This window comes from Lissotriton vulgaris, chromosome 2_2, assembly GCF_964263255.1.
Source record: "Lissotriton vulgaris chromosome 2_2, aLisVul1.2, whole genome shotgun sequence".
Lineage (NCBI taxonomy): Eukaryota > Metazoa > Chordata > Amphibia > Caudata > Salamandridae > Lissotriton > Lissotriton vulgaris.
In genome coordinates, this window is record NC_141688.1 from 102,388,026 (window position 1) to 102,401,257 (window position 13,232).

Below are 13,232 nucleotides of genomic sequence, written 5' to 3' on the forward strand. Positions count from 1 at the left end.
TGTCCCGTCTCAAAGGAAATAAGCAAGTCTTAGACCAGTTGACTTTCAGCCTGAGAGTTCTCCAAATCGCTCTAGTAGCCTCTCCGCCCCCTCCAGCGCCTTTGACCCGTCTTCTAGAAATAATAGGAGGTCATCTGCATACAAGGAGATGAATTGTTGGCCTCCTCTACTATCTATGCCCTGAAAATGTTTACCCGTCTGGGCCTCGGCCGCGAGGGACTCAATTGCCAAGGCGAATAATAGGGGGGATAAGGAGCAGCCCTGCCTGGTACCCCGCTCCACCGGATATTGGTGTGAAACGAGGGGTCCTATTCGCACTCTTGCCACTGCCGCTGTATACAGGACTCGCGTCCACCTGATATAGCCATCTCCCAGGCCAAAGCGTTCCATGGCTCTGTATAGGTATTCCCACTCCAGACTATCAAACGCTTTCTCAATGTCTATTGATAGGACCAAGGGCGTCTGGGCTTCTGTATATGGGCTTTCCACCAGATGTGCAAGTCTCCTAATATTTATCGTCGTGTTACGCGCAAGGATAAAACCCGACTGGTCTGTGTGGACCAGGTCGGGCATGTGCTGTATGAGCCTCGCTGCCAGTATAGCACTTAATATTTTGTAGTCCGTGGTTAGCATGGACAGCAGCCTATAGGAGGCCGGGCTGCTGCTCTCCCTCCCAGGCTTTAGTAGTGGTATCACTAGTGCCTCGCGCATAGACTGGGGCAGGCAGCCAGCTATCCTGGCTTCGTTATATATCGTTTGGAGTCGCGGCGCTAACAAGTCTAGGTATTTGCTGTAGAATTAAATGGGCAACCCATCTAAACCCGGCGTTTTGTTGCGGGCCATCCTTTTAACCGCTCCCCTGATCTCCCCCAGTTCTATGTCCCTACCCAAGTCGTCCGCCTGTTCCTGGTCCAGGTGCGGTAAAAGGAGGCCCTCTAGAAAAGCGCTAATGTCGTTCTCTTGCCCCATCAATGCACTTCTGTAGAGGCCCTCATAGTATCCCTGAAAGCTGTTCAGTATCTCCGTTTGGGAGTAATTTATGTGGCCCCCTTCTCCCTCGACGGCCAATATCGGGGATCATCGTTTAGTGGGGTTAGCTAACCACGCAAGTAGTGTCCCAGCCTTGTCCCCCTCGACATGGGCCCGGAGCGTGTAGGCTCTGTGATCAAAGCTGCGGAGGCGCTCCACTTCCACTGCTACTGCCTCTCTAGCCGAGTTGACCTCCTCCTGGAGCTCGGGGTGGCCCGGTCGCACCTTCTCTGCTTCTCGCAGCTTGGAATCTGCCCTCTGCAGGTCCTCTAATAATGCCTTCCGCATGCCCACGTGTTTCCCTATGCACTGATCCCTAACTACCACCTTAAAGGCGTTCCATTCCGTTGCTCTGGAAGCCGAGGACCCCTCGTTTTCAGCGAAGTATTGGGTTATTCCCTCCTCTAGCGCCGCGTGAAACAATGGATCGTATAGTGTCTCAGGCCGCAGCTTCCAAGTCGGGACGCGCGATACCTCATTTACCCAGTCTAAATTGATCAACATGGGGTTATGGTCCGAGATTGTTCTGGTTAGGTACTCGGACCGTGTCACAGTCTGCATTATAACCTGAGAACACAGAATTGCATCAATCCGGACATGGAAGTCATGCAGGCTTGAGAAGTACGAGTAGTCACGTTCAGTCGGGTGATGTGTGGGCCAAGCATCCGTCAAACCCCATCTCTCTTTCCAATCCAGTCTACCCTTCGTGAGGCGGTGTACGGGGGCCCCTCAGTGGTGGATGGGATCTGTCTAGTGTTGTGTCCGCTACTGAATTAAAGTTTCCCCCAATCAGGACAGGGCCCACTAAGAAGTGTGCCAGGGTCCCTGACAGTCCCATTAAGAAGGTCAGCTGGTCTATGTTCGGTGCATATATGCTACACAGTACTATGTCCCTGCCCCAAAGTCTGCCCTCCACTGCGACATATCTACCCTCAGGGTCTATTATGTGTCTGGTCGCCTGAAATGGGGTGCCCGCCCTTATCCATATCAGAGCCCCTCTAGCGAATGCTGAATAAGTGGTGTTAAACACCTGACCCCTCCATCTTCTCTGCAGTGCTACCCCCTCCGGTTTTGTGAGATGTGTCTCTTGCAGTAGCGCTATGTGCACCCCCCTGTGGACTAGATAGGCGTGTACTTTGTGTCTTCTCGTCATTGTATGCAGCCCCCGCACATTACACGTTATACATCGCAATGTATTCGCACTAGCCATTGTCCCATAGTTCACGTCGTAGCATCACTCGAACTTCTGTTTCATCGTGAGTGGTGGTACCCCCCCAACTTGCCCTTGAACCTCCTGGCATCTTGATTCCCTTTTGCTCCGGATCCGACCATTGCCAGTAAAATGAAACGACCCCAACAGTTCCCTCTCCCACCCCCCCAGAATAGGCCCCAATATCAAACTATCAGTTCCCATTCAAACTTAGTCAATTCTCACAACTTCCCCACTAATTCACAGTCGTAACCGCGAGTGCCTTAAGGGCAGACGGTTTGTGGCTTAGGCTGGAAGGCAGCTACGCAGGCCCCCCCCCCCGCACCCTCCCTGTACTACCATGTTTAGCAGCGGTCTTACATCCCGGTCCATGACCCCCACCTGCAGTACCTTTTAGTTCGTAAATTCTCCTATCTTCAATAATGTCCACTGCTCGTTATCTCCATGTCAAATATTCAGGATCTCTTCCGACGTTTGCGGAGTCACCAGCGGGCCTTTGGTGCTGTGTATTTCTGATTGGTCCGTCTACGATCCAGTGGCGTGGCCCTCTGAGTCCGTGCCATGTTTTGATGGGGAGGCATCCGATCTCGATAGCGATTCCACCGCCTTTAGCGCAGCCTTCCGCTCCACATCTGTCTGAGATGCAGACGGTTTCCGTGAGCCCTGCCTTCGCTGGCGCAGCCTCTGTGATTTCCGTATCTGTGTTGTTGCGCTCTCCCTCTCCTCTCGGAATCTGGCACCATCTGTGCCCGCCTTGTACGTCTCCCACCATGCCCATGCATGCGCCGATGTGGGGAAGAAGTGTGTCTTGTCGTCCAGCACCACTCTGAGCTTAGTCGGAAAGAGCAGGGAGTACTGGATGCCCTCAGTTCGTAGTTCACGTTTAATAGTCAAAAAGGAGGCCCGCAGTCGCTGCGTCTCAAAGGTGTAGTCAGGGAATAGTGTCACTTTACTGTTCGCTATCTGGAACGGCCCCGCTTCCCGGGCCCTCTGGAGCAGAAGGTCCCTGTCTTTATAGTGCAGCAGCTTGGCTACGATCGGCCTTGGGGGCTGGCCCGTCCTGGGCGGCCTAGTCGGAACGCAATGAGCTCGTTCCAGTGTGAAGAATGGCGAGAGGCCTTCCGGCGCCACCGTGGTCTTGAGCCAGTTGTCCAGAATCTCAACCATATCTTTCCCTTCTGTTTTTTCAGGAAGGCCCACTATTCGGACGTTGCTGCGTCTACTCCTATTTTCGGCATCCTCAGCCCTCCTCTCCAGCGTTTGTATTCTGTCCAGAGCATCCGCGAGCCTCCCCTCCATATTTTTGTGGGCTGGGGCTAACTCATGTAAGGTGTCCTCGGCGTCTTTGACCCTATCTTTGAGCCCGATTCACAAAATGAACTTACTACTTTTGGCATTCACAGAATGCACTTACTACTTTTGGTATTCACAGAATGAACTTACTCATTTTGGTATTCACAGAAGTTAGGACTACTAACTTTAGGACTCTTAAATGCCTTCTGTGAATACCGAAAGTCTTAAAATTAGGATTTTTCTCAATTTAGTAGTAGTAAAGTTAGGACTACTAACTTTAGGACGCCTAAATGCCTTCTGTGAATACCGAAAGTCTTAAAATTATGATTTTTCTCAATTTAGTAGTAGTAAAGTTAGGACTCCTAACTTTAGGACTCCTAAATGCCTTCTGTGAATACCGAAAGTCTTAAAATTAGGATTTTTCTCAATTTAGTAGTAGTAAAGTTAGTAGTCCTAACTTTACTACTACTAAATTGAGAAAAATCGTAATTTTAAGACTTTCGGCATTCACAGAAGGCATTTAGGCGTCCTAAAGTTAGTAGTCCTAACTTTACTACTACTAAATTGAGAAAAATCGTAATTTTAGGACTTTGGGTATTCACAGAAGGCATTTAGGAGTCCTAAAGTTAGTAGTCCTAACTTCTGTGAATACCGAAATGAGTAAGTTCATTCTGTGAATACCAAAAGTAGTACGTTCATTCTGTGAATACCAAAAGTAGTAAGTGCATTCTGTGAATGCCAAAAGTAGTAAGTTCATTCTGTGAATCGGGCCCTTTGAGTTTGTCGTGGTCAGCTCTCAGGAGCCCCAGTCCCGACACCACCTGTGCAATATCTTGTTGCAAAGTGTCTCTCGTTGCCGCGATAGCCTCCAGTATGCGGTCTTGAAGTTGCTGCAGATCTGATGGCGCCGCAGGACCACCCGCTGGTGCCTCAGAGGTCGCAGCTCCCTCCGTTTTCCCCTTATCTTTGACCATGGTGCCAATTCGCTCTTCGCACCCATGCCCGTAGTTCGCTGTGCAGCTACTGGGGAGTCTCAGTGGCCCTCTTCAGATCGTGGGCCAACGGCAGTTGCTTACGCTGGGCCCCCAGCTCACCATCCGACTAGCCACGGACAGAGTCAGTCTCGGTCCCGTCAGCAGGCGGGAATGGAGGGCCTCCCTCCACCGTCAGCCCACCTCCTCCACACGCCTGTGCGGTGCTTCAGCCGCAGGGCGCCCCCTCGGGCCTCCTCAATCTTTGTGTATCTTCTCAGGGCTTGAGGTCCTTAATCTCATATTCCAGGGGACTTCCGCTGCGTCTGTCAACAATGGTGATGGATCTTCAGATGTTCCTCCTTCCCTATCCGCGGTCAGGGTCCCACCCCTTGCTGGGGGTCTACTTGTCGGATAGGTTTGCCGTCCTCCTCCGCTCCTCAGCTGCTATTCTTGCTATCTCAGTGCCCCTCTGTAGCCCTTAACTAGAGCCGAGGTCGCCCCTAGGCCTGGGCGCTGTGCTGGGTTCTGGGCCTCGCCCCTTCTCTCATCTCTGCCCTCCACGAGGTGGTTCCACCTCCATAGCCCCCTCTCGGTCTCGCCGTGTCCCCCAGTGCCCTGGAGTGTGGACGGGGTTCCCCCAGCCGCAGTCGGGGGCCAAAGATGTGCACAGGGCTCGACCGGGGTTGCGCGGCTCCCAAGCCCCGCTTTCCGCTTCGCCCTGTGCAGTCAGGCCGTGGGTCCCACCGCAGTCAGCCGCCGCAGCACTCCCTTCCGCTCGGCGGTATTTTCTGCGCCGCTGGGTCCACCAAGCTCGTCGCTCCTCACCTCAGTTCCGCTCTTCTTGGGGCGTAGCCCGCCCCGACCCCGTCACTCTGTGGGAGACCTCCTCCCCGTCGGGGGTGAACACTGTTCGTCCCGTGGAGGCGGGTGCCCGCGGGCATCCCCACGGACTCCGGTAGCGGCGGGCGGGCCCCCCGCCTCTCAGGCTCACAGGCGGCAGCTGCTGGGCACTTCCTAATGGCGAGGAGCCCAGACTCCCCTCCGTCACTGCTCCGGGCCGGGTGCCCCGCGATATGCCAGTCTCCCTCCTATAGAGAGCAGCCCACTCAGTTCAGCGCTGCAGGCGGAGTCCCGGGTGCACCCGAGCGGGGCGTGGGATCCGCCGGGCAGCAGCCTCAGTTGCGCTGCGGTTCCTCCTTTGCTTGTCCCGCCGCTATCATGTCGCGGGGATCTCGGCTCGGCCTGAGCTAGCGGTCGGTGGACGACCCTGTCAGGGGTCCTGGGACTCACCGCTGCCGCGCCTGGTCACTCTCTCGATTGTCCGACGCACTCCTCCGCCTACACAGCTCCCGGGGATGTGCCTCTTATCCGAGTGCGCTTCTCAGTTGCTCCCTTCACCAGCGGCGTCCGCCATCTTGTGTTCCTTCGTGCGCCGGCCCTTTATTTGTTTTTTCTCTGCCGGTGGGCTCTCGCATGGTCCCGCAAACGGCCTCGAGGGTGCCGCTTTGATTCCCCCTGCCTCCGGTCTGCAAGGTAGGGCTGTTGCGGGTGTAGCCACACCTTTTACCAGGATAATTGCGGGGATCGGGCGCGGAGCTCCGAGCTCACGCCGCCATTCCCTCCGGCACCCAAGCCACGCCCCATGGAATCACTTTATCTTAAAAGCACTGGCACCATCAATGGCTGTAGCCCCAACCCTGCCTAGTCTCTAAATCATGAAAGGTTGAAAGATTCTGCCTCATCCCACAAAATGTATACCCAAGTACTCAATATCTACTGAAATGTCTGAATGTACTTATGAAAGTCACATGCATGCTTATTTATCAATACCCAAAAGTGTTTTTGTGTGAGATACTTCTGCTTATATTCCTGAATGTTCTTTTTACAGGTTGGTCTGGAGTATATGTTTTTCACTTATACTGAGGGCCAATGGAATTATACTGAAAAAGAGGACTAAAATATGAATGTTTTTAGCTAGTGCAAAGCTAGCTTAAAAGGTAGCAGAGCAACATACAGGATCAAAAACAAGCATAAGGTCAATGAGTGATAGGAGTGGTAGCTATTTATTAGATTGGTACTGCATTTGTGCATCACAATGATGTAACTATCAGACAAGCAGTCAAACACCTGATTAAGTACTACAGCTAGGAAAGGCATTGATCACAAGACAGAATGTTTTGGGCTTGTATGGGGATCATTGCCCACCAACAAGTCACATTACTTCTTTGCTTCTTTGACACAATTGTCCAGTGTCTATATGAGTGTTTTAATCCGAGGCCGTCAGCTCAACACTGTGAAATGGCTTCATGCACATTATTTATAATCCTACTTTTAGATATTTGTTCATAAGTGTATATTCAGATTATTGATCCACTGTACATTTAGATGACAACATTGTGTTATTCCATGTGGTGTTTGGGCTAGTTACAGTGTCATCATCTTTTCGATGCAGCAACACCTGTATTATTATTATTATTATTATTATTATTATTATTATTATTATATTTCTTATATAGCGCCAGAATCGACCCCCGAAGGGGTATCTCCGCGCTTGCCTTGGGAACCCGTCCTGGTTTTTCCCTGTGAGATAGCCCTACAGGGCATCCCCAAGGTGAAAGCCAGGCATCCCGCCGCGGGGGGCCGTTGTGGAGATTCAAGCAAGCCGGGCCGAAGAGGCTGAAATGCCAGAAACCGGTCCCCGGTAGCTTGTCTCCTTTCTGGTAAAGAATTGGCTTGGTAGTTTAGTCTGCCCTGTTCCCATGATGCACTGGGCCAGGGACAGACTGATTTGCATATAGCCAGGTTCTGAGCTGGGATGGGGCAGTGAGATAAATAACGGTGATGGATCAAGCCCTGATCTTTGGACTGGGTAAGAGTGGTCTGCTCAATTCAGACACTCTGTTCATCACCACCCCCTTTTGTAAATCGGTTGTGGAGATTAAGCAAGCTTAATGCACAGAGTTGCAGAGTGTGAACCCATGATTAGGTCAGGCACCGAAGCGAGAATTATCGAGTCCATGGACATTTGAGCTCAAGACCCTGCCTCGTCGGGAATTGAACCCTGGTCCCGGGTCTGACCTCTGCTTCAGGGTCTGCCTGCTCTAACCAGTGAGCCACACTTCTCCACTTCTCTGTATCAATTTATAGTAAATCTTTCTGTGCCATTTTTGAACCAAAGGGTTGTTCTGGAGCTGGTATCTTTATCTGAGAAGAAAAGTGCCCTCACTTTGTCAAAAACATTCAGTTATATGTAATGATGGAAAAGAAGGATTGTCCTCCAACCTGTCTATTTTAGTCATATATTTGTATCTAGATGCTCTCTTGCATTTATTACCTGTTTACTACTTTCGGACAACTTTTTGCCATTCTCACCCACTCATATTTTCAACCACCACAGGCTTTACAATGAGAGGAGTCCATCAAGCACGCTGACACCGACAGATTCGTCGAGAACTTCAAGTCCATCAACAATTACAGCTGGATCAACCACATCAGGAGATGACCATGGGGCTCCAAATTCAAGGTAGAAAAAAGCAAAGCTCGAAGAGACAGTTATTATATCAAACGTGAGATAAGGCAAAGCCTGCCAGGCGCCTGATTAGCCCCCATTGACCTCATTATGACCTTGGAGGTTTTACTTGTCAAATATTTCAAGGTCAAACGAGCTAAAATGGAAAATTGCACAGTGGCGGCTGGTGTTAGGAGGCGGCAAGGGCTTCGCTAACAGTTGGGTAGGAGACAAGATAAACAGAAAATATAATCCACTGAGTATCTTTAACAAAAGCCTGTTTGCTCATTTTTAGGAAGTGACCTGAAACTCTCATTTTTTGAGAGGGGAGGGCGATGCAACTTCGCATGTGGGAGAGGTGACAGTTTCTGTCAGGGAAAGTGATATTAGGGAATTAGGTCCAGCCTGGGTGAGGTGACAGGCCCCGTGTGGCTACAGACTTTGCTTCGACAGCCGCCCTTCCATTCAAAGGCTTTTGCTCCTTAGTGTCAGAGGGCCAGGGAGACTGCCAGAGGCAGAATATGCTATCGGCGCTGCCTTCCGAGCTCCTGCAGCAGGGTGGCTCCTCTGCTTGGCCTACGCAACAACACCCGCTTACCACCATACTGCAACAGGAGCACTCTGACTCTAACTGCACTTTGCTTCAGCGGGTGAAGGGCACGGCCGATTTAGTGCTGCTGCAGCCTGGTATCTCTGTGTGCATGCACGTTGGATGGTGAGTGGTTGATTGTATGAGTGAAGGGGGTGTGGTGTGAACCGGTTGAGCCGTGTGCCCGTATGAGTGCACGGTGAGTGGTCTGAGTCCACTGGGGGAGTGGCGTGACTGTATAAGTGCAGCGTTAGTGGTGTAAATGCACTGGGTGACTGTAGTGAGTGGAGGGTGAGTTGAATGCCTATGTGAAAGAAGGGTGAGCCTATATGAGTGCAGAGTGACTTGTGTTTATGAGTGTAGGGTTAGTGGTCTGCCTTTATACGACTTTGTGGGACCAGGGTTAGTGCAGTACCTGTCTGAGTGCAGAGTGACTTGTGTGACTGTGTGGACCCACTGGATGAGCGACATTCATTTAAAAGTGCATGAGTGCGGGATAAACAATGTGAATGCACTGGGATAGTTGTGTGAATGCAGGTGGTGTTGTGTGCCTGTGTGACTGCAGGTTGAGTGGTGCGCTTGTGTGAATATAGGGTGAGCTTAGTAGTGTGCATCTTTGAGTGCAGCATGAGTGAAGGGTGGGTGATGTGTCCGTGTTGCGTGGAGCTAGAGTGGTGTACCTTTGCAACCCCTTTTTTCAAAATGCAGCCAGTTTTCTTTAAATATATGCCGAAAATTTACCATTCCAAAAATTCTGACACACTGCCGCATCCTCATATTTCACTTCAACCTCGCTTGCACCTTATATTCAAGTCAAAGATTTCTGCCCTGTCACTTTGAGAAAAAAACACCAGCCGCCACTGGTGTATCGCATCCAGTTACTTCAAAAATTCCCTCTTAGGTTTTTGGGCCTGCACAAACCCCTCCAGACTATAGCTGGAGTAATATATTAAGGAAAAAATGGAGTACAACAATTTTATACTACTTGCCTGTCACCCTATATCTGGCATAAGCTGTTTGCACCATATATTAGATTTAGATTTAAACTCATGGGGGCTTATTTACAAGCCCTTTGCGCCGCTGTATGCCACTTTTCCCATTTTAAAAGTGACGCACCAGTGGCACAATCGGCTTGAAAATAAGCCCCATCGAGCGCAGAGAGGGTGTATATACATTCATCAATTCAGAGCCTTCGGTACTGCAAGCAGACCATGAGGAGAATGATGTTATAGCAATTTTCAAATCAATTTAGATATCATGAAGCAAAGGAATGTTCTTAAATACTTCAAATCCCACTTTTACCACACTTCCTATTTTCCCTCCTGCACACGATCCCTGCTCCAAGGGCTTTTGAGGTGCCAGAACTCCTGGGCATTTTTTCAGACCTTCTATATTACATTGAGGCCCTGCCCAATGAAAATATAGATTGCCCGCTGCAAACCCCCAGTCTCCTGACAAGAGGGTTTGCCTGAATTGAGAACACAGACATGAAATTTAGAAAGGATTTCAGATAAAGCCCTCTACAAACTAGGACCCGAATGCCTCAACACTCGACTGTCCTTCTACACACCCTCCCGCCAACTAAGTTCCTCCAATCAAGCCCTAGCCGCAGTGCCGCGTATCCAAAGATCCACCATGGGAGGTAGATCATTCTCCTACTTGGCGGCCAAGACCTGGAACTCACTCCTCACTCACCTCTGCCTTACACAGAACCATATCTCCTTCAGAAAAGAACTTAAAACCTGGCTATTCGATAAATAATGAACCCCCTCCCCAAGCGCCTTGAGACCCTCTGGGTGAGTAGTGCGCTATAGAAATTCTTGAACTTGAACTAGAACTTGACTTTGAGATTCCCTTGGTTTTTCTGTTCAATCCCATCTTCCTAAATTTTAGGCTACGTGTTTACTCCTCCTGGCCTTCCTGTTCCCAGAGGCGGTTCCTTTGCTTACAGTCGTATTTCACGTATTATCAATGCGCAATCGATCCCAAGAGGAAAGTCCAAGAGAATTGAATTAATTACTGCTAAGTCTTCAAGGTTGCACATAATAGGGGTTTAACAAAGTTACCTTCATAATATGTGCAGAACAAATCTGCCTTCACCATCGAACTAGATTTTGATAAACATTAAGAAAAAACATTTTAAATGGCCTGTTTAGCATTTTCCTAATCCAATTTGAATAAAGTGACCTTGGGTCACAAACAGCCACTTTCCGTATGAAACGCTACACCAACCTATATAGTGAAAATCACCACTACTCTCTGATTATCAGTGACCCGTTAAATGGGACAGATTTTCCTTGCTCCCAGGATAATAGATGTGGACCCTGAGGTTACAAGCTGGATCCTGACATCTACTAAGAAATGAGAAATGCACATGCATCAAAATAGGCAATTGTGATTCTTTAAAAGCGATTTTTAAAGAATGGCAATTAAAGAATCACAATTGTCTACGCATGTAGGAATCACAAAAAATGTTGCGATTCCTAAACATTCCTTAATTGCTACCCATTCATTCCTATGGGCCTAGCAGCCCATAGGAAACAATGGAAATTGCATGCGCAGTTTGCGAGTACTCACAAATTACGCATGCAATTTTAAGGGTGCAAGGGTGCCAAAAGGACACCCTGTTGCACCCCTGAAATTGCCATGTGACCACGTGTTGCACACATATATGCCACAAGGGCATGTGTGTGTGTGTAACATGTAACTTTTCGCAAGTTACCGTCCAGTTTCATTTGACGGTAATTTGCGACCCCTAATAGCGAAATCGATATTTCAATCTGCAATATGCTTTGCATTTAAGGAATCAAAGGAATCACAAATCACGATTCCTTAAATTGCGATTTTTACATTTGTGATGATGCATCTCAAATGCAAAAATACTGGTCGCAAAGGGGCAGATTCTGAGAATCTGCCCTTTTGCGACCATTTTTTTTGTTGCTGCTTGGGGCCCTGAGTTACTTGATAAATGCTTTCCACTCCTTCTTTCACACCAAGCTTTTGGCTGTTTTCACCTCAGTGTGTGAAACTAAAGAGGTCTGCGGTGTTCCCACAGAGCTAATAATTCTGCAGGGCCCTGGCCCTTGGAATAAGGAGACCACTCTTACTAAGGCTTTTGTAGCTAGTCGCTGTAGGTACATTCTATTCTTAATATTTAGCATAAGGCACATTTATTCATTAGGCACTCATGTGCACTTAGAAATGATTTAGCTAATACATAAAAGAAGGTTTTTCTACAAGTTTCCTTGGACATGTGGTCTGGCAGTGCTTAAGGTGCTTTCGTTTGGGCAACAATAATATGCAAGAGGGCAGGTTTGTCCAGTGAGAAGTTTACCTTTCACTCTAGTGATCCACATCCTGTGCCCCAGCACTGGCCTTACTAAAACACTAAATAGGCCAATTTGATGTAGCCAATTCTACTCATGTTTTAGGAACAAAGAATACACACTGTGTGACTGCACAGCAGCTTCGGGGAACAAGATTTACAAGTGTAATGTTACTGCTAGTAACTATTCCCTTGTTGGTGGAGACAACCACCACTGGGGTGGCGATCTCTCAACGTAAAATGTATAAAAAAATACAAATAGTTTATTATATAATATAAAGGTAATTAATTTGAATTATTCAATATTAATTTTGAAACAATGCAATAAAAGTTTCCAGCATAATAACTCATCTAAATAAATGTCTACTGAAGGATTCAATATAAACAATGAGGGGCATATTCACAAAGAGCCATCTCTTAATTAACTGCACTTTATTACTGCCAAAGTCGTGATAAATTTACCCCACCATTCACAAGCAGATGCTAACATCCCACAGAACCACTTTTCCCGCGGTAGCAGCCGCAAAAAACATGCCAAAGAGGACCCCCACAACTATCGCTATTGAGATGCAGAGTTGGCGTCCCTGTGCACAAATCCGCGACATCACCACACCTCAACATTCACAACGACCAGACAGATTGGCCATAAGAACACAAAACATGTGTTAAGGTATGTAAGCCATTTTGCAAAAAGCGGGGACCCCTACTCCTAATGAGTTCACTACTAGCAGGGACTGAGGTAAGCTAATTTTTGAAAAACAAAACAGTAGTGAACGCAATTACTAAGCCAAAAACCCAGGGAAAACACACACAAATTATTAAGTTAAATGTTGTGACATGTAGACAATATTAAAAGAAACCAAACATGTTATTTGTATACAAAATAGTATTTATAGTTTATTTATATTATTTTCTTCATTTTTGTTGGTAATTTCTTTTATAAAAAATACATATATTCAATAAAAGATTCAATAACATACATTATTATGATTCAAAAAAAGTGTGAAGACAAGTCAAAAACAACAAAGGGAAAGAAAGAGGACCACAAATGACTAAGTTGTTGAGTAGGGCTAGTGGAGTTAGCAAAGCGGTGGATGGGAACTCTACGCGCGTTTCGGCTATTGCCTTCTTCAGGAGTCTGTCATTTGCAACAGGGCATAAAACACAACACTGAAAAACATATAAAAGGGCCATGTCACAAACTGTAATATTGTCTTATTATACAGTATTATAAATTCATTATCTTAAATCCTGGGCATAGGTCTAATTATTATTAAAGCGAAAAAAGGGAAAGAAAATACCAC

At 48.0% G+C, this 13,232-nt stretch overlaps 1 protein-coding gene across 2 annotated transcripts in view; it reads left to right on the forward strand.

Annotated features, from left to right (window-relative positions):
• Window positions 1-13,232, forward strand: part of LOC147729090 (tetratricopeptide repeat protein 24-like) — a 604,158-nt gene that overhangs the window by 577,485 nt on the left and 13,441 nt on the right. For both annotated transcript variants that reach the window (XM_086959369.1, XM_086959370.1), the window contains exon 9: window positions 7,904-8,029. In XM_086959369.1, coding sequence (XP_086815495.1) covers window positions 7,904-8,029 — 126 coding nt within the window. The remainder of the gene's footprint in view (window positions 1-7,903; window positions 8,030-13,232) is intronic.